This window comes from Montipora foliosa, chromosome 1 (assembly GCF_036669935.1).
Source record: "Montipora foliosa isolate CH-2021 chromosome 1, ASM3666993v2, whole genome shotgun sequence".
Taxonomy (NCBI): Eukaryota; Metazoa; Cnidaria; class Anthozoa; order Scleractinia; family Acroporidae; genus Montipora; species Montipora foliosa.
In genome coordinates, this window is record NC_090869.1 from 50145685 (window position 1) to 50167271 (window position 21587).

A 21587-nucleotide genomic window follows, 5' to 3' on the forward strand; every position below is an offset into this window, starting at 1 on the left:
CTGAAATTGGAGTTTATGAAATATACGCCAACTGCCAGAAACACTAAAAAAATAAATAAAGATATATCTATCTATCTATCTATCTATCTTTATCTATCTAACACTGAAGACTCACTGATCTCCATTCTTTAAAATAGCATTGTAATGTTTACTTCTTGAGAAAAAACACAGAATCGCAGTTCCACGATGATCGTCACGCAGTCACACAACGTCCTCATTTGCTTGTTTGTTCGTGTTGATGTCATGTTGTTGTCTGTCTTTACTACAAACGGTTTGTGGTCAAGCCAGAGTCTTACGGGAACTTGCTAGTCAATACTATTCGCACGTCAAGGGATCGAATCCAATATCCCTATAAAAACACAACAACATTGAAAACAATTTTGCGAAAACAAGCAAATGGCAACGTTGCGTGACGACTATCGTGGAACTGTGGCTCTGTTCTGTTTCGTTTCAATTGTATTGCGGAGAAAATTATTAACAAGTAAACATTAAAATGTGGTTTTAAAATGTGGAGCTCAGCGAGTATTCAGTGTCTCTTGGAGTTAGCGGATATTCCCCACAAAAACTCCAATTTCAGTCTGAAATTCTCTTAAGGACGGTGCCTACTAATTAACAATATTTCGCCCCGGTGTGCGATTATCTAGGAAATGTAGATCTTAACAAGTGTTATTGAAATCCAAAAAGAAAATTGAGGGTAACCACGCATTTTTCAACGATAATTCATGAATAATATTTGTAAAAAGCTTTAAAATACAAAGCAATGTATGGCGTTCTTTCTCAAATTGAAGTATCCCTGTATTAGTAAGCATCACCGATAGGAAATCCGAGTATCTCAAGATGCGCAGAACGTATGCGCAATAACAATAGTAGGCACCGTCCTTAACAGATGTCCCTTTCGAAGATTCCGTATGTTCCATATTTTTTTTGACTAATTTACACCATAAATGAAGGAAAGATGCCAAACATTCGAAGATAAAATTACTGGAGAATAACGACAAAAACTGAAACAAAAAATTTGGAAAAAAAAGACACCCCGACCCCGACCCCGGCCCCACTGAGCCCCGACCACGGCACCGACCCTGGACCGGCCCCGCGTTTTGGCTACTACTTATCCTTCGTGAGCTTCGTACCGTGTAAAATTATTTCGATTTAGCTCTTTCCTGTCTCTACCTCCGCGTTTTTCGAGCCGTTTTCCACAAAGAGCTTCCTGAAAGAGAGAGGAAAGCATCTCTTCAACCGCCATGGATACACATTAGTCTGTTATCAATATGCATGAGTTGATTTTGGAAGTGGCACCGTGAAAACACCGGTAAGTCATGATGAATATATCATGAACGTATCAGCGCGCGAATCAGCAATACAACCATTTAATCTCGTCGAGATACTTTTGGTTCAAAAGTAACCTTCTTTTTCATTTCTGGCTTGAAGCACGTGAAATAATTCAACAGAGTGACGAGGTTTTCGAGAATCCTTGGGCGATGCTGCCAACGGAATATTCGTAGAAAAATAGTTTGAAGAATTTGAAGTAAGCTGCGTTTTTCACGCACCTGGTTGATTTAATTAGTAAGTATGTCCGTGGCTTTAAAGTCTTTTTTTTTGTTGCCAGGCGTATATGTTAATCTTCGAAATTTTTAGAGCGGTGTGGTAAAATATTAGAGGAACATGTCCTTTGCTGGAAGATGTTCAAAATGGCAGATTAGTTTGAATGGCGAGGAACATTCGCCGTTTACCACCGCTTCTTCTGGTCATATTGTTACAATCGTTCTGGTGTTAAAAAGGCTTTTTTCAATTAATGATTACAGTTTTAAGTAAACCTCAAACCTCCAATTCTCTTCTAACACATTCTAAAGAAAAGCACCTATTCCTGCAATTGATCTTTTGACTCTAAAATTCAATTGTTTTGTTTGATAATTCCCTTTGCAGGTTCCTCGGAAGATGTATTTCACTTTGCACGGTGAATTTGCTGTTTTCTTCTTATTCATCGCTTTCCATAGAGGGTTAGCATTTGACAAAGGTAAAGTATCAACATGTATAGTCCCTTAACAACTGATTTTATCTTTGGAACTGTTTCGGAGCGATGCTGGTTGCCAAGCTTTTAAGGGCCGGGGTAGTGTTAACGATTCAATAATTGCAATAATTCGGCCCAGGCCTGGGTTGTTCAAAAGGTGGATAACGCTATCCACCGGATAAATCACTATCCAGCGGATAAACACTAGCAAAACCAATTGAGTTATCCAGTGGATAGCGCTATCCATCGTTTGAACAAATGAGGCCTGAAGTTTAAAATTTGAAATTCGCCAAAACGACTACGGTGTAACGTGGCACTTATTAGCAAGACAATTTATTTCATTGCAGTTCTAGTTTTGGTTAAAAATGATGGACTAACGACTGTTTTTTGATTTTCTGACACGGAAAAGCTATGTCTAATGTTTATCTTGTAAATTTTCAAAGAGACAACGGATTAACGTTTAGTCCCTATTTTTTGACTCGAATCTTATCCGTTTCGTTATTTCGTCTGATCTTACTAATAGTAATATCTACACAGATTAGGTGAGAAAAAAATTACTGTTTTCAGCCATTTACTAAGGAAACATTTGCTCTTTACTTTTTGTAGTTTAGTTTATGTGACCTCGGCAAGTACTATAAATGCAGCACCTTGCAAGATCAAAATGGTACCAGCATTTTAGGTATTTGTGAAATGCGGTTTGTGGCAAAACAAGCGCTCGAAATCAAAGAGGGGGCCTCGGAAAGGAAAACAATTTTTTTTATATTTACCAAATGCACTAAAATTTAGAGATATTGAAGTTTCGTGAAGTAAAGCCTAATCAACAGTACATTGGAAACTCGTGAGCTGCTGGGATCTCAATTCCTCTGTTGGTTTGAATTCTTCTAGCTAGAGATCAATTTTGGCGGGCATTTTCAGGGACGTTTTCAAACCCGGAACGAAAAGATGGATGGTCTCTCTCTCTGTTTTAGTTTTTAAAGCAACTTAGACGCATACAAAGAGAAAAAGTGTGCCGAAAAATTGACGGAAACGGGCGTTTTCCTGTCCGGTCACTGTTTAACGAGGAAGCCAAACTTTATCTCAACTCGCTTTTATTTACACAAAATCATCCTACTCACAATCGTACTCACGGCTCAGGCGGGCGATTCAAGCAATTTCAGTGGTTAACCCTTAGTTAAACATACGAAGATTAGAGAAGCCTGAAAATATCAAGGAATTCAAAGACCCACTTTAACTGGTCATTTTTAAAATCTCTCCTAAGCCCTGAATTTTACTGAAGACAATTGTTAGGGTAAGTCTAAGGCTTTTGGCTTCCATCATTTTGCTTTTCTGTTATCTCTTTTGTCTCATCCTTGTTTTTCCATTTACTCTGCTTCATCAGATAGCCTTCCAACAGCCAAACGTCTTCTACAAAAAATCGTTCCACTGGGCTCGATGCCTTCCATGCCGGAGGGCTTTCCTTCCTTGTCAGAGTTGAAGACAGATAACTTTGACTACAACATCAAGAAAGGTAAAGTCACAGTAGTTGCTGATCTAGAGGATCCAGTGCAGCTCTTGGGACAAGGAATGACCCTTGATGACGTCAAAATGACATTTAAGTATGATAAAAACAATCCTGGGAGAAAGTGGAAGTTCGACGCTGAAGGTGACTTTACTTTTATTTATATGTAATGAAGCAAACATACCCAACACTATATTTCATTCGTTTCGTAGCGCACGACTGGCCTCCAGCCTAAAAAATGGTCCTTAAGGGAGGGGTACTATTAACCCCTCTTCCTGCCCTTCTTACGCAACTACCTAATAAACATGTACCGTCGTTCCCAGGGCTATTTTCCGGCGGGGAAAACCTGGGAACGAGGCTGATAAATATGGATCAATTAAGATATTTAGCATGGCGTTTTCAAGAAATGACATTCTTTTTCCCAGGGGCCGCGATTCTCTCGGTCATGCAGCACCAAGAATAACGACCTCTGGCTGTTCCCGAACCAGGAAGTCTGCGAATCACGGACTTCCGCAGTCTGCGAATCGCAGTCTGCGCAATCTCTAAAATTTGAAACAATGAGTAGCTGTAAACGGTTACCAAAATAGATCCCACACAGACTGCGCGTATTTTGGAACGAGCCAGAGGTCGTTATTCTTGGTGCTGACCGAAAGAATCGTGGCCTCTGTGGACGAGAACGGACAAATGACGAATGTCACGCTAAGATTTTTAATATATATTTCTTTTCATTTCTTGCCTGTCATCCGCAGATATCGAGCAAGTTCTTTACTGCGATTTTCATAATTCTGCTGAATCTCATCTTCAAGCGCCAACGGGCAAATGCGTTTTTGGCTTCCATCAATCAAACTTCCGACGCCAAGCCGAGATTGGAGCCAAAAATCAATTGATGCGTAACATAACCTACCAATCAGCATCTTTGGCTCCCACGGTACATTTGTATTTTCGAACTTGACGCCGATGAAAAGCGATGGAATCCGTACGAATCTTTTTACGGAAGAAACACTACAAAGATATCGTAATGGTATTCTCGCTGTGAAGTAAACAAATATGCTCCGCTTCACTTTCAGGAAGCGGAGTCGATCTTCCCGGCTATGTGCGGAATTTGATTCATGGAAGCCAAAACGCACTTTGGATTGTAACCTCCCGGCGCAGAATTATCGGAAAATCGCAGTAAAGAAACAGAAAAGCTATAAGCGGAGAATTTTCATGCTTTCATGACCAGAAGAACCCGGCCCTTTACCGTTTCACGAAAATGTAATACTAAACTTCTCGGCTAATACCTCGACTGTAAAGCAAGAAATTCTGGAATAGATTTAGCAGAGTGAAACGCAAATGAGACTTCAGCAAATGAAAAGCTTGTAACTCAATTGATATTTACAATTATTTATAATAGGAAAGTGGAATCAAGGTAACATCACTGCAACAGTAAAAATCGAAGAATCCAAAATCGGCGATCATCACACAATGGTGGCAGCCGCTGACATGCTCAATGTGTACGAGGTAGCTTCCCGGCTTTCAGAGAAGAAAAGCGTTGAACACGCAGGAATAAACGCTAACACACTGAAGAACCTCACTCTCCAAAATGTAGAAATGTACTCAGTGTTCAAGGGAAATGACGACTATGTCTTTATGATTTCTGGAGACCCGTTGCTGGAGGACACACATTCGTCCGATTGCAAGGTTTTTATTCGCAAGGCCCCCAAGAAGAAAAGCGTATTTTCAGTCTTGTTGGAGTTTCAAAACGATCTGCCTTCCCGAGCTCTTTTAAAGCTGGTCAGTGACGACCTTTTCAAGATTCCATTCATCAACCATCTGATCGCAAAAACTCGAGTCTTTCGAAAGACCAGGACAAACTTCGGCTTTGTGGCCTCTACGGGAGATGTGGACAAACTACCACTTAGTTCCTTTGGCGATGGCATTCTGGCAGATGAACTACAGTCGCATATTTCCAAAGGCTTAACTTTGTTGCTTCCATTCCGTTTAGGAAGCGAGGACAAGAAACCAGTAAAAGTTGCAGTCGTGGTTAATCCTCCCCTTGTAAAGTTCATTACATCTCGCCACGAGACAGTCAGCGTCGCGCAAACCTTGCATGCTTTATCACCCAGTGCGAGGATAAGAGTGCTTCCTCATGGTTTTCCTAAACTTTCTTCCGTAGACATTGACCACTTCAGTTATGATATTGGCCAGGAGACGTTTACTGTCCATGCAAAGGTACCTGATACCATAGCTGTAATTCCTGGACTCCTCAACGTGTCTGAAGTTGACATTACCTTCCGACATCGCGTAGGAGATGAATTGAACACATGGTCATTTCAGGGCGATGGCGTCTCAGAGCTAGGAGGGGCAAAAGCAAATATCTCATTGAAAACAGAAGACGAAACCAAAGTCGTTTTCATCTCTGGGACCGCCGAGAAGATGTCAGTGAAATTACTCGCTGAACAATATGGCCTTTCCTTCATTCCAGATGCGGAAAGTCAAGCAATTATCCAGAATAGTCAAATGAGTGATTTTGATTTTATACAACCAAAGATCAAGTCAGCTACTTCAGAAAAGCAGAAAAATCGATACATCCACATCTCTGGTCTTGGGAATTTCCCTGGCGTAGACAAGACTACTGAAGCTGAGGCGGTGGTATATGAGGACAAAGGGCAATTGAAAACTTCTGTTGGATTTATATTCCCAAAGATTCCAATGCCGTCCATCATCGAAGCAATTACAGGAATAGATGTGGATATGCTGAAGAAATTACTAAGAAACAGTTTCAACACCTCGCTAGTTCTTTCCTTAGACGACGATGACTCTTTGTTCGAAAACCCGACACTCTCAGGGCTATCATTCGAGAAAGGCATATCCATGGTCGGTTTGTTCCGAATGCCTGAACAATGCAGAAACGATAAAATGTGTATGGCCGTCAAAACAATGCTCGAAAGTGAGCAGTGGTATCGAGTCCAAGGTCTCGTGAAACGCGATGCATTTACCTTGGCCGGAATGATTAACCGAAACTACGTGTTAGGAAATGGTCTTGTACTAAAAGACAACATGATTAAGTTGGACATTAAGGACGAATCTTCTTTCACTATACATTCCAAGCTGAGCTTTCCCAAGGAACCTCTTTCGTTCGTTGGAAACATAAACTTTGAAAACGGAACTGTGGAACTGGCCATGAGAAGTGATGGAGCTTTTTATCGTTCGTACAAAGGAGGATATCTGACATTTGACCAACTCTCCCTCAACACTGAAATCATGAATTCCATCCCACTACAGAAACTTTCACTAACAGGCAGAATGACGATGGGAAGTATAGGAAGCGGACATGAGATAATGGCCCCTTGCTTGATTTCATACCATGCAATGGACCCGGACTTCAGTCGAATTGAATCTAAGCTAAACGACATGACCATGGATAAGCTTGTGCAAGCCATGGAAATACCGAACGCGACACTTCCGTATTCGTTAGCCTACGCTCCATTCATCGGTGGTTTAAAGGTGTTTTATCATCCAAATTTAAATACAAAGTCAAATTTCTCCATTCGAGGAGCCCTTCACATTTTTGGTCGGTATTTCGACTGCTCCATCAAGATGAACGATTCTAGCCATCTTCACATGACTTCCTCTCACACTAAATCCCCATTTGTACTGTCCAGTGGTTTTATCGTAGTCCAAGAGAGTAAGGGGAATTCCAAAAGCGGTCCAAAGCTCGAGGTCGAGATAGCTCCTTTCGACGTTCGTGTCAAAATGATCGGTTTTGCTCGTGTTCTCGGAACAGGATCGCCAACGGAGATCAAGATCTCCGATAGTGGTACAGAATTTCCTGTGAGTGGCAATATCTTTGATATCTCATCGACGGGATTGTACATCTCATCTCCTGAAGTTTTAGGAACATCTGATACATCCTCATTCCAGGTAAGCTGAATGATAAATAATAAGAAATTAAAACTAGTCTTCTTGCATTAAAAACTGAGCTGAAACCAAGTTTTGGTGCCAAAGAAAGAGGAAAAAATCAGTCGTCTGCTTTCTCAACCGCGACAAGTTGCTACTCAACCTAAGTAAGTAGAATGGATAGCACAGTGGTGAGAGCACTCGCCTCCCACCAATTAGGCCCGGATTCATTTCCCAGACTTGGCTTTACATGTGGGTCGAGTTTATTGGGTCTCTATTCTGCTCCGAGAGGTTTTTCTCCGGTTACTTCGGTTTTGTACTCTCATTGAAAACTAGCCCAATATATAGATTTAGCCAAGCCTAAAAGCGGGGCTCCCGTTTCTAAACCCAGAAAGCAATATAGTGTTCATGGAAATAATCATGCTTCTGCATAAAGTACAATCGTCATTAGTGTGTACAGTTTACAGTGATCAAACAGATCAAACACCTCTGAGCTGACTAGCAGTAAACAAACAAGCCTTGCAAACAATAATAACAATTTTAATCAACAACTAAAACGGAAATTACATGACTGACAATCTTTACTCCCTCTCTCTTCAGTTCAGAACAACAGCAGAAATCTTTAAAGTTGAAATTTTTAAAGCGAACCAAAAATTCACAGTTAAACAAAGCAGCTCACAACTGGAAACGCATTTCACATAAAAAGCCTGTAAATTTGATTGTTGTTGCCAGCGCCAGATGCATCCGACACGCTCAAATAAAGTGCAGCTGTACTTGCTTAAATTATTTCCTTTTCAGAGACTGATCACATAGCCTTTTTGCTGAGCAAAACTATCATTGTGTTCCCTTTCAGGCTTACGGATGCCTCCCTGGAATCCATCAACAAGTGCTTAAAGCGGTAGACACTCTTTTAAAGGCAGCGGCTGTTGAGGCTGATAACTTCATCCAACAGGCAACAGAGAATCTGAAGGAAGCCAAAAACTATTACAGAAAGGCCACAAAGAATGAGGAATTCTATCGTCAGAAACTGACTGACGAACAGACGATTTTGGACAAAAGAATCAGAGAAGTTTGGTTAGCAGAGCAAAGATACAACAGTAGCTGTGAACTGAAAGAATGTACACAAAGTAGGTGACTTTGCTAGTTAATTTTTTACCTGTCCAGAATACTTTTGGTAAGGTTTGCGAGAGGATCTTTGAGATTACGGATTTTGAGTTTCGTCAATTCATCCGGGTGCACAAGGCTTAGGTAAAATGTGGATCACCAGTTTAACCTATAGGTAAAAACGGATTCAGCCTGAGAACGGATTTTACCGGCAACATTTCCGAACAATTGCAGATTGCAGACAGACATTTGTTTACTCCAGTAAATGAGGGCACCATGAGAGCATTTGGTAGAAGCTGGCGCTATAGTTTCATGTGAGAATTCAAGATCGACTGTTCATACATATGGTATATGAGGAATGTCTAGAGGCTTGTTCTAAGGCCATTAGAAGCGTGGCATAGACAAAGGAGCATTCAGGAGTTGTCCTTTTCCCCTAAATTATCTTAAGTGTAAGATTTACCACAGAACTTTCTCGTGTCATTGGAAGAGGGAATGTTCAATTCGTGGATTAACCCAGTGGAAAAAAAACTTCCTTCTCAAAAGACTTTTTCTTTTCTGACATAAGTGCCGTGAAGTCGAAATTAACCATCGGATCTCTCTCGAATGAATACTTTTTAACAGTGACACAAAATAAAAAAAAAAGATGCACCTACTTTTTTTGATATTCAATGCACAAGGTAGGGTCTCATTTTTGATCCATTACCATGAACTCCGGGCGACGAGGGAGCCCAATTCTTAATCCACTCAATGATATTTTTACAGCCATCAAATAAAGAGGTTTTCAAAAAGATCCTAGTCGTCCTGTACTTTAAAAAAAAAAAAAAACGTCCTCCTCTTTGAGGCAACTCAAGAGGCAATTCCTTCATAAAGAAATACCTCCTCCATATTACAATAGCGCTAAAAGGGCTAAAGCATTCCCTTATGAATAAAAAAATCACACTCTATCCCCGAAAAAACAACAAATCAACCGTCCCATGAAACGTACCCCTATTTCGTGTTCGTTAAATATGTCGTTTGCCCTTCAGGTTGCATTGGCTGTGCAGATTGGAATAAATGCTGCACACGAGACGTATTTGGCAGTTGCGTGGAATGCCCATCTTGGAATAAATGCTGCTATAAAACGGGGGATCCTGTTTGTGTTGCACGGAATCATGGCTGTGATCACATCAGGAAAGTAGCAAGTGGAAACCTTGAGGACGCAAGAGTTAGTACCAATCTTATCATTTACTATTACATGAAATTACTTCAATATTTCTGCATGCCGATACCTCAATTGATGCATTGGTAGTTAATAGGGATGATTTGGGTTATAAACTAACCATATAGGGCTGACTGGTTGATTTGAGGTAAATTTGCGTACTTTACAGTGTTCGGTGGAATTCGGTGGAATACTTTGGATTTCATCTTAAGGCAGCATCCTTGATATTAATCTCCTTGGCTTTATAAGATTATGATGCCTGAGTTGTGACGGACTGCTTTGTTGCTCCTCAAAGAAGATCAGTTGTCATTGTGAAAAAGTTACTGCGCTAACAAATAGTAGCCTCGTGCTTGGTTTAAGTCGTCATCTTTAGCATGTTTGTCTTTCCGTATTGTTCTTGTTTTTAGGATATCTACCTGGATCAAAAACGACGAGTGGACAACATAACTCAAGCCGTTTTCGACTCTGAATTTTCAAAAGGCAAAACAAAAGCTGTGTTGGATGCTGCAGGGAAAGCTCTGTCGCTAATCGACAGAGATTCCACCATTGGAATCGAAGCATCAAAATCTATCAAGCACTATGGACTCGAGAATGTACTTAAGATTCATAGCATCTGCTTTCAGGCCCCTGTGGATTCCTTAGCAACAAGCTGTATCAACATGAGCGTCAATGCCAGCGTTATGGGTTCCGATGAAGTCAAAACACTTCCTTTCCACGCATGTCTAAACAAAGAGCTAGTACCACGTTTGGCACGTTTTCTTGCTAATTATCTGTTCCCGGATATAGGATCAACCAAACAAAAAAGAAGCTTGGTCAACGAGGAGCAGAATTATCTTCCAGATGGAGAACCAGCCGATGACAGGCTAACGACATTCCTTCGAGGGCGAGGGTTATTACGAAGGACAAGAGACGCTGAGTCAAGCGATGAACGGGAGAACATTGAACCGTTTTGGGATCTAATTCATCAACATGATCCATTGAAGGAAGTGAGGAAGGCTGCACCACCCAGTCACCCAACTATGAACAACTTGAAAAGAAAGTGGAAAATTCCAGGTTTGTTGCTCTATGCGTGCAAGCTTAAGTTTTGTGGTCTCCCTAAGACAAGGCCGTCAATAATCGCACTTGTATCCCTCATGCTTTTTTCACTTACATCTACCAGATTCCCAAAGCACTGTTCCATGAGTACTTCATATTTGACTAGATATGAAGATCGGAAATCCCTTATCTTTTCACTTTAGGAACAATTCTCTTGTTTGCATTTTTTGCAAGAAGACATTTTGCTCCTAACATGAGAGGATGATTCTTGCTTGGACTTCTTCTTTGCATATCTCTTTTGCTTTTTCTTGGGGAAGGGTGTGAAGGGCAAATTCTGCCTACAGGCCCCGAGGTGTTGACCATGCATTGCAATACAAAACAAGAAAATTGCAAACCAATTGCCATTTGTTGGATTCCAACAGTTTCGAAGACAGGAAGGTGCAAGATTTTCCACCAGCTCTTGGATATCTGTAGAGATATGATGAAGACCGTGAAGAAAATGTATGGAACTTACATGTACGAGCGATATTTGTTTGCGAAGGAAAAGGACCGCTTTACAAGAAAACTCAAGCGGGTCACGAAACAACTGGAACTGTCGGGTAAGTCGACGAATAACTGACTAAAACCCATGCTATTTTGAAGTCAAAGTAGATCAGTGTTTTTAAGATCCAGGCGTCGTCTCTCAAAAGACTGCTTTGGCCATTTTTTGGTCATACTGATTTTTTTTTTTCATTTTTAACTTGGCTGGAGGATGCGACTCACTTTGATTCTTACGACTAGATATCAACAGAAACTATCCTAACTTTTAGTGGTAGCTTTCTGCGTTTCCTATCTGCTGCACATCAGTACTCTGATTGGTTCGTCGAATGCTTTGAATGTCAGTTTTTCCGATTGTATTGAATTTCCCCTCAAACAAGTGTACAATAAGAGAGGAAGCAAGAAACAAATACTAGGCAGTCTTGAAGCAAAATGATCACTGAATAAGAGAGATTTACCCTCTCGTTTGCGGCTTAAAGAAAAATTTGGCTTATCATAATACAATAGAAACTCAACAGTTCTAAGGTACTTTTCTCGATCATTGTGTCCGAAAAGCAAGAATTGATTTCTGGCAAACAAAAAGTTTATTTTTCTCCTTATCTATGTTGTAGTTTGTCTCGATCGTATTGTTATAATAGTTATCTGTCTACTTTGCTCTTGGGGTGAAAAAAGCAAAGACGATTGGGTCTGAAACGATTCGTGTTATTGCAAGGTCGTTTATGCCTGTACACACAAATTGAAGCTCGGCTTTTGATAAAAGTTTTACTTGCATGAAGAATAATGGCTCTCGATAGAAAACCTGAATATATGGCTTTTGTCAATGGAACTTCAATTAATGCTTCAGTTGTTTATTTTCCCATCAGCTAGGCAAGTCTCTGGTACAGAAGACCAAATGGAAAGGATTGAGAGAAGTCTCAAGTTTGTCAGCGAAGGTGGGTTATCATAAAAGCGCTTTCCATATTCGCATCTTCATCACCGGATATTGTTTTGAATTTAGACTTGCCATGTATAGATCATACCTGTCAGAACGAGGTTTTCTCGTGGTCTTATATTTATGTGAATGGGAGGGATTTGCAATTCAATGAACAGAAAATTAATCCGTCAAGCCGTAGAAAAATAATTTTAACAGAAAAACTGGAATTCATGTCAAAACCGGCTTTTTCTTGTAGTAGATCGGTCTTAATGCAGCTCGTTCAGTTTTCACACAATTAGTATGGACCGGATATTTAACAATTATTCCATGAGCACGCGTTGGATACCAGTCTCATATCCAATAGAGTGTTTTCACTCACGCAATCAGTACAAACCTTGTTTTTTTCACCGAAACAAAAGGAAACGTTAACATGATAATAGAGCTCAATTCCCGGAGGATTAGGTGGGTACACCAAGATGGCGGCCGGTCCATTGTTTGAGTGCACCAACATGATGGCTGCGACTTCACGTGAAAACACTCTATAAGCGTGAATGGAATAATTGTTTTGTTAAATTTTCATCAAATTCTGAACGTGTCAGATGTTGTCCCGGGAAATTTCGCTTCTCGCACAAATTGTTCAGGTTGGCAACCCTTGAATCATTTTTCATATTAGGTCATACGGTATATGAGCTGATAACCGAGATTGAGTGAACAAATTAGAACGCTCTAAACGCAATAATCTAATAACATACCATATCACGCTTTTACATCTGGCTAAGGTGTGGTGTTGTTCTTGGCACACATGTCCAATATACATGAACTGAGTCGGGTCGTCAATTTCTGTTGACGGCCCGACTCACCGGATGTCGGGTCGTGAAGTTTAAAAAGGAAGTAAGATTTACTGCCGGAAGTCGAACTGCCTGAGGCAGCTTCAACTATCTCGACGGATCGTGACGATCCGATCAGGTCGTGACGACCCGTCATTTGAAAAGTCGACCCGACTTTTGGAAGTGTCAGGTGGTGAGAGAAAGAAAAACTTCGATGAACAAAGGAGGCTGTGCTGCTCAAAAATGTTGTATGCTTCGTTCTCAAAGAGTAGCCACTAAAATATCGATATACGCGTAGAAAATTATAAACATCGACCCGAATAGCATTCACAAATATTGCGAATATGTGTCCTTAATACCCTGACAACACGCCGTTCAGAAACAGAAATAATGACTGACTGTAATAGCGCTCCGAAATGTTGAATGACTCGTTCTTAAAGCGTAGCTATGGAAGTGTCAGGTGGTGAGAGAACGAAGAACTTCGATGAACAACGGAGGCTTTGCTGCTCAAAAATGTTGTATGCTTCGTTTTCAAAGAGTAGCGACTAAAATATGGATATACGCATAGAAAACTATAAAAATCGACCAGAATAGCATTCACAAATGTTGCGAATGTGTCCTTAATATCCTTATACCATGTTGTCCAGAAACAGCAATACTGATTGACTGTAATAGCGCTCCGAAATGTTGAATGCTTCGTTCTTAAAGCGTCGCGAAATCACTGGACACTTCCTCAAAACATATAGTAACGAAAATATCGATATACGCATAGAAAATTATAAACATCGTCCACAACAGCAATCACAAATGTTGCGAATGCGTCCTTAATACCCTGACAACACGCCGTTCAGAAACAGAAATAATGACTGACTGTAATAGCGCTCCGAAATGTTGAATGACTCGTTCTTAAAGCGTAGCTATGGAAGTGTCAGGTGGTGAGAGAACGAAGAACTTCGATGAACAACGGAGGCTTTGCTGCTCAAAAATGTTGTATGCTTCGTTCTCAAAGAGTAGCGACTAAAATATGGATATACGCATAGAAAACTATAAAAATCGACCAGAATAGCATTCACAAATGTTGCGAATGTGTCCTTAATATCCTTAAACCATGTTGTCCAGAAACAGCAATACTGATTGACTGTAATAGCGCTCCGAAATGTTGAATGCTTCGTTCTTAAAGCGTCGCGAAATCACCGGACACTTCCTCAAAACATATAGTGACTAAAATATCGATATACGCATAGAAAATTATAAACATCGTCCACAACAGCAATCACAATGTTGCGAATGTGTCCTTAATAACCTGACAACTGCTGTTCAGAAACAGAGATAATGACTGACTGTAATAGCTAGCGCTCCGAAATGTTGAATGTCTCGTTCTTAAAGCGAAGCCATGGAAGTGTCAGGTGGTGAGAGAACGAAAAACTTCGATGAACAAAGGAGGCTTTGCTGCTCAAAAATGTCGTATGCTTCGTTCTCAAAGAGCAGCGACTGAAATATGGTATAGGCATAGAAAAGTATAAAAATCGTCCAGAATAGCATTCACAAATGTTGCGAATGTGTCCTTAATATCCTTATACCATGTTGTTCAGAAACAGTAATAATGACTGACGGTAATAGCGCTCCGAAATGTTGAATGCTTCGTTCTTAAAGCGTCGCGAAATTGCCGTACACTTCCTCCAAACATCCAAGCGTAGCAAAAATCGCAGCAAGCTTCCTAAAAGCATCAAAAAATGGTGAATGGTTCGTTCGTTCGTAGCGAAATTAATACCCAGACAACATGCTGTTCAGAAACAGGGATAATGATCGTTCATAAATGCGAGGATCATAGCTTAACTTGAAAACAGTTACTGTTTATTAATTTATTAATTTAAAGAACGACAACTCCTATGATACTGCAACGAGAAAGTGGCTGCTAACACGGAAACAAAAATGCTGGGCAAATTCTTTCCCAAAAACTCCATCCTTAATTCACACAGATCTAGAAGCAATGATATTTGCAAAATCATTACTTCCTATCTGAGAACAAAGTGACGATTATAGCAGCATTTTTAGTTGCTTTCAGCTTAACAAAGTCACCAGCACCAACACGGTATCCTAATGATTTGCGGTTCTATCTTTAATTTGGAAAGTCAGACTTAAAATTCTACTACCTTACTCTATCATGTACGAATTCTAAGAGTTACGTTGAAAAAACCCCTTCCACACCAGCACTCATTAAAACTCTTACGCCCAAAAAATGTACAAACAACGGCCCGCATTTTCCACCCCACGTCCGGCGTCAAGAAATTATGCATTCACGTTGCAGAAAATCCACAAATAAACCGTAAACCAGCACTATTGCTAAAAAACAGACTGAACAGACAAAAGCAAATAAAGAACTTCAAAACTATTGCCCAGTATTAATCACCTAAACGCGTCGAAGTCGTTATCAGATTTAATCTCTTCATGAAAAACGGAATGATGCTGATCTGTTGGAAGAACGCAGCATAACAATTTTACCTCCTTTAAATCAGTATACCCCAAACGGCAACCTCGCGTTGTCGCTGCATGCTTCACGGTCACACGTTTCATAAAAACCCCTAATAAAGTATATATTTTCTGGAAGCTTAGGAATTGTAGATTCCGATTATTAGTTGATTTAAGGCAAGAAATAAAAACCTTTCCTTAATTAGCCCTCATTTTTCAAAAGTATATAGTTTCACAAGTTGAGTTCGTTTCCGGTCAGAATTTAACCGGAAACTACGTTTTCTTCACACCTTGATCCAAGAAACAAAATTTTGATTAATTGTCTGGTTTGTTTTGTTTGTTTTTTTTTTTCGCTGTTAAACTTTCAGTTTTTATAAGACACGCAGTAGCTTTTCTTAAATACTCATCACTTTCGAAGGAGGCAACAAATAAAAACTGCCCGACACGGGTTTATTGCCACATTATCGGGCAACATTCTTGCCAAATTTCAGTGAAAAAGGATGAAAACTCGCTGTAAACGTGCGCCTCATTCGATGTAATTTGCATTTGAGTGTTGAGAAATGGTCATTTGTGGACAGCTTCTAATTAGAGAATTTATTGATAGAGTCGTTTTTCCTTTCTAACTTTGTCTAGAAGAAACCTTTTTTCGCAAACTTTTTGTTATTAAAAAACTCTATGAGGTGTACCTGGAAATATCAAAAACTAAAATGGCAAAATTATCAATTTTGGGGTATACCGATACCTTACAACATCACTCTCACGGGACCAAACACAATAACAAACCTACAACACAGTTTTGCCAAATTCATTTCCCTGCCACAATTGTAAGCTCACAGCCGCCGTACTTTTTACTATCCTGTGTCTTTAAAATGTTTAATTTGTGTTTCACCTCAGAGGCTAGCGCTTCAATATTACGCGACGATCGCAAACGAGTAACAAATATGAATAACGAAACAACTGTCTCCCGGCCGGTGGATTGATATCACCGACTCAAATGACTTCTCGTCCCGAAGTACACGGGTCGTCACGACCCGTCAACATTTTCAGCTGGCCTCAAAGCCTCCAGTATCTTCACAAATACACGATTTTTTTCTAAGTCTCTCACCACCTGACATTTTCAAAAGTCGGGTCGACTTTTCACATGACGGCTCGTCACGAACTAGACGGGTCGTCACGACCCGTCAACATTTTCAGCCGGCCTCACCGCCTCCAGTGTCTTCACAAATACATGTTTTTTTCTAAGTCTCTCACCACCTGACATTTCCAAAAGTCGGGTCGACTTTTCACATGACGGCTCGTCACGAACTAGACGGGTCGTCACGACCCGTCAACATTTTCAGCCGGCCTCACCGCCTCCAGTGTCTTCACAAATACACGATTTTTTTCTAACTCTCTCACCACCTGACATTTCCAAAAATCGGGTCGACTTTTCACATGACGGCTCGTCATGGACTAGACGGGTCGTCACGAACCGTCACCATTTTCAGAAAGTTCCTCGCACCTTCTTTCAAATAGCAACTTCCTGTTACTTTACTTTCGCAAACACCACGACCCGACTTCCGCTTGACGGGTCGTCTTCACCAAAAAGTCGACCCGACTCAGTTCGTGTGTATTGGACAACCCTCGTTCTTGGAAATCATTTATCGCGGTTAAAACTTGTTGAGAAGGGCCCTGGCAAACATTTCCCTATTGGAAGTGGGGCTACTCTCACAACGTATCATCATCATCATCATCATCATCATCATCATCATCATCATTCTCACTGTTAATAAAAGGTTAGCTTTTTGGTCCTAGATAACGTTAAATAAAGGGAGAAATTCATTGGGGCGGGCGTACTATTTATTAACGCCATTTTTCCCTGTCGAAGGTGTCAAGAAATGGAGCAAAAAATGCGAAGAGGAACTGAAACACCAGGAATCAATCAGTGTAAAGGCCTGGGTCAAAGCCATGGACAGCAGAATTACGTCACTCGGTGGAGAAGGTGTACAAAGGTTCTTGGGTAATCTGTTCCGTGCATTTGACGGTTTGTTTGAGAGTTCATCTCTGCCCTCAAAGGCAGCTAAGAAAGCTGTGACAGTAATGCAAGGAGTCAGGCAAATTAAAGCGGTGAGTTGCCAAATCCTCGGTTTTATTAAGCCTGGTTTACACTGCTTCATAAGCATAAGCATAACGAAGTTCACACTTGTTGCATAAGCGTAAGAGAAGTGACATGCGCAAGAACAGTTAGCTCCAGCAAAGACTCGGTGGAGAATGGGACGATCTACGTTTCCAAAATGGAGGATGAAGAATCCATACCTGCTACGTCACTACGTAGAAGAAGACGACGTCGACAAGAGAGAGAACGGTGAGAGAGTGGGAGCTGTTGGGTACGGGATATTTTCCGAAAGAGGAAAGAACAAGGAGACTTTCATAATCTGGTATGGGAACTGCAACTAGCGGACCGGGAATTTTACTATTTCGGGATACTTCATCAAACGATTTGTGGTAAAGGCAGGGATACTTGCGAACCGCCTCAGCAAGTTTCTTGTAAAAAACATTACCTTTGGACGCCATTTTTAGCACTATCATGAACTTGGATATCCGCTGGCATAAGAAACAGCTGACAACTCGGTCTTATAGCTTTCTGTGTATGATGCACCCGGTTTACACAATAATTACCGTGACATGAGCATAAGAAAACGTAAACGATTCCTTTTTCGTATTCCTAGGCTTATGATTATTTCATTCCCGCTTACTCTGTTTATACTTATTCTTATGTTTATGCTTTTGCTTATGCTTTTGTCACAGTGTAAACAAGGCTTTAGCGTTGTAGCAGTATTTCCCATGAGAGCTAAAAAAACAGCAAATGCATTAGAAAAAGGAATCGTTTACGTTTTCTGATCCTTATCACGTTTATGCTCATGTCACGTTAATAATTGCGTAAACCGGGTGCAACATACACAGAAACCTTAGACCAAGTTGTCATCTGTTTATGGTTAGACTTCTCTTCTTTATCCACAAAAGGACGAAAAACCACAGGCTCCATCTCCACGAATAACGTAAGGCGTTTATTGATAACCAACACACTTTTCGGAAAGAGGGGCCCCAGTTGTTTTGGTCAAGCATTTACAATAAGAAGTCAGGGAAGGGACTCCGTGATTTTCCATCGAGGCTCTTTAAACGTATTTTTTGAAAGCTTTTCCATTTTTTTTTACAGGCATTCGACGAAGTCTTCACGAAGGACAGCACCCTTGGCCGCGCCAACTATCACGCAGACAGAGTTCTGTATAATATAGCGGAAATAGCTGATGTGGAAATCTACTGCCACAAATAAATACTTTAGTTATTCTCTGCATTTTGTACTATATAGCGACCAGAGAAAGGACACAAAGATGGCATGCCTTCTCCAAAATATTGTTTGATAGGACGAGTGAGTAACGCCTCATCAAATTGGTAGCGGATAGACGAATTTCAGAAATCGAATTAAAACGGAATATTACGAACGAAGGGTTGTCATGTGATCAAGGCTCCCTGCACTGTCACTGTAGACTATGCGTAAGATACGTTTAAGTACCTCCGAGTAAATAGGAAATACCAACTGTATCTTAAAATTGTATCACATCACTTATTCCGTTACTGCAGCGTCCTTATGAAAGTTAGACCAAGAGTGACGCCATGAATTTCCATCCACGATGTGAAGAGTAAAATTCATTACTATCACTAATAAATTCACGTCTGGTGAAACAGAAGCAGACGTTAACTGAAAAGGGCTCCCATTTGAGCGGACTTCTAATCTTCCAGTAAATCGATCGCAGCATTTGGAATTAACCTACCGATCGTAATCACGTATTTGAACATTAAGAAATAACATTGTATTGTATACACACGATTCCACGCAGCAATTTAATTGTATAAAATTGAAGATGAATCAAGAGAATTGAATTATAGTAATATAATCTACCTTGAGATATCCTTAATTAATATTTGGAATATTACTTAGTATTCTTGACGAAAGGTTGGAGATTTCTATGGTTGAAACTCTTGGTTTGGGACTTTTCAAATAGGTCAAACTTGTTCCTCAACTTAATCATAATATCTTCCACAACTAAAGCAAGTTGAAAAGACTGTTTGTTTCGATGCTCAACGCAGACTTTGAGACCTTTCATTTCTGTGAATTGGTTGCTCCTTCTTAAGTCCCACAACAACTAGTTTCAATTATAGAGTCATTCTTCAACGAAAACTATGTCGACTCTCGGTCAGTTTGCATGCCAAGATTTCTCCCTAATTTTCCTCCCAATGGCAATGATGGCGGTGTAACAAGTGGGCCCGCCTTAATGTACGCAAATTTTCCATTGTTAGCCTCAATTTACATGGTAATTTCTGTCACAAGTATCTTAGGCTTTGCTCGGTGTGGATAGCGGAAGAGCGAGAGCCACTGAGCAGCAGAGATTCACGAAACCAAGACGAGTATTTTAAAGTCATGCACGAGGAAATATTCTTATGGTGAATATTCGTCGCATGTAAAAGTTGGCGCACCAACGTTTAGGAAAACACTTTGCATAAATTAAACTTGTCACAAAAAATGACCCCATGAAACTCGTTGGTTTGGATGTGGCTTGACATCTTTACTTTAATTAATCCTTTAACGACCGAAGTATCCATTTTACATCCATTTCGTAGCAAAAATATTGTTAAAGGTGTACGTTTTCGACTAATAAAGAACTGTTACATTTTTGTTGTCTGTTCTTCAAATCCCCTTCCTCTTATAGGGAAGCCCGTTAAAGTGCCCCTGTGATTGAAAAAAAAAAATCACTTCCTTTTTTTTCTTCAGATTTTGAAAAAATGTTTGCTTAAAACCTGACTGGTAAAATTTTGAGCTTTGATTTTTATCGAAAAGCCATTTATTTTGAGTGTAAGTTTTGGATTTCACGGTCCTCCATTACTCACGTTCAAAACTGACCGATTGGACCTCAGAGGGTTGGATCCAGGGAAAAGTGACGTCAAAGGCTCACTAGCTTAAAATTTCAGCGAGTGAATGCAGCTTATATAGATGCAAAACGCGAGTTTAAAAGTCTGAAAGGCCAAAACTCCCGTGCTGCATGTTAATTCCGCGGCGTATATACGCATTGCATTCTTAAATTGGTGAGTCTGTGACGTCATTTTCTCCGCGATCCAGCTCTCTCTCAAGGCTCGTTTACACAGAGCGATTTTATCGCGCGACAAGAGCTGCGATAAAATCGCAGCAAAGTTGCACTAAATTTCGAGCATGTTCGAATTTGCGGCGACAAGACTGCGATCGGTCGCGCTACAAATCGCAGTGAAATCGCCGGCTGTTCACACGCGCGATTTGCTGTCGCCGTAAAATCGCCGTTCGATCGCAGCTCTTGTCGCGCGATAAAATCGCTCTGTGTAAATGAGCTTTCAAGATCTTAAAGTTAGTAACAGCGGACCATTAAATAGGAAAATTCCAGTTAAAATAAACTGGTGTCTTTTTCAAATCAAGGCTTAAGACTTTGGTAGCTTAGATTTTAGTTAACATAGTTTTGAAATCCAAGGAAACATAAGAATTGACTTTTTGTCATACGCGGGGCACTTTAAGTGATAAGCCGTTTACTTGGGTCTGGCAGTGTTGCTGACGGTTTAGCCTGAAACCATCTGAAATTCCAGAATAAGAAACTCAAACGAATCGTGGAGCACAAAGAGGTGACACCGATGTCTTTCTTAGTTTATATTGCTTTAATTTATTCCCTTGGATTGATGCATGCCAAAAGACAGGGAAAGAGGGAAAGGCCAAAGACTTGGTGTAAGGTATTTGTAGCTTTCCTTTAGCCTGATAAAAGGCGGCAATTTTTATCCGTTCCAGGTACTTTTTATGCCATGCAAGTTGACAAATCCCAGGGTAGTTTTTTCCTCATTTTTATTCAAGGCAACAATCGCAAGCAAAACGAATATCAAAAGAAGAGGAGGTGGGACTTTGTCCACGGGTTAAGAACGTCACAAGCCTCGTTAGTACTAGCTCATAACTGATTACATGATAGATTCACTTACAGGTGTGCCAAAAAACTCAGGTTGGGTCACCGAGCGGAGTTTGGAGATATTGCTCAATATTTCTAACATAATTTGTTTCAAGCTTACTCGAT

The 21587-nt window shown here is 40.4% G+C and overlaps 1 protein-coding gene across 1 annotated transcript; it reads left to right on the forward strand.

Moving 5' to 3' along the window:
- Nucleotides 1-1330: 1330 nt before the first annotated feature.
- LOC137978708 (uncharacterized) lies at nt 1331-20180 on the forward strand. The gene is made up of 11 exons (XM_068825730.1): nt 1331-1563; nt 1924-2014; nt 3387-3650; nt 4900-7409; nt 8239-8512; nt 9515-9693; nt 10095-10740; nt 11145-11321; nt 12123-12191; nt 17336-17574; nt 18665-20180. Exons 2-11 carry the CDS (start codon nt 1936-1938, stop codon nt 18779-18781), a joined length of 4554 nt encoding a protein of 1517 aa, XP_068681831.1. The 5' UTR covers nt 1331-1563; nt 1924-1935; the 3' UTR covers nt 18782-20180.
- The last annotated feature ends 1407 nt before the right edge of the window (nt 20181-21587 follow it).

Coding starts and splice junctions, on each gene's coding strand:
- LOC137978708 (XM_068825730.1), top strand. CDS start 1,936: ATGTATTTCACTTTGCACGGTGAATTTGCTGTTTTCTTCTTATTCATC. Junction 3,651..4,899: donor GTGGAAGTTCGACGCTGAAG/GTGACTTTACTT, acceptor TATTTATAATAG/GAAAGTGGAATCAAGGTAAC. Junction 9,694..10,094: donor GAAACCTTGAGGACGCAAGA/GTTAGTACCAAT, acceptor TCTTGTTTTTAG/GATATCTACCTGGATCAAAA.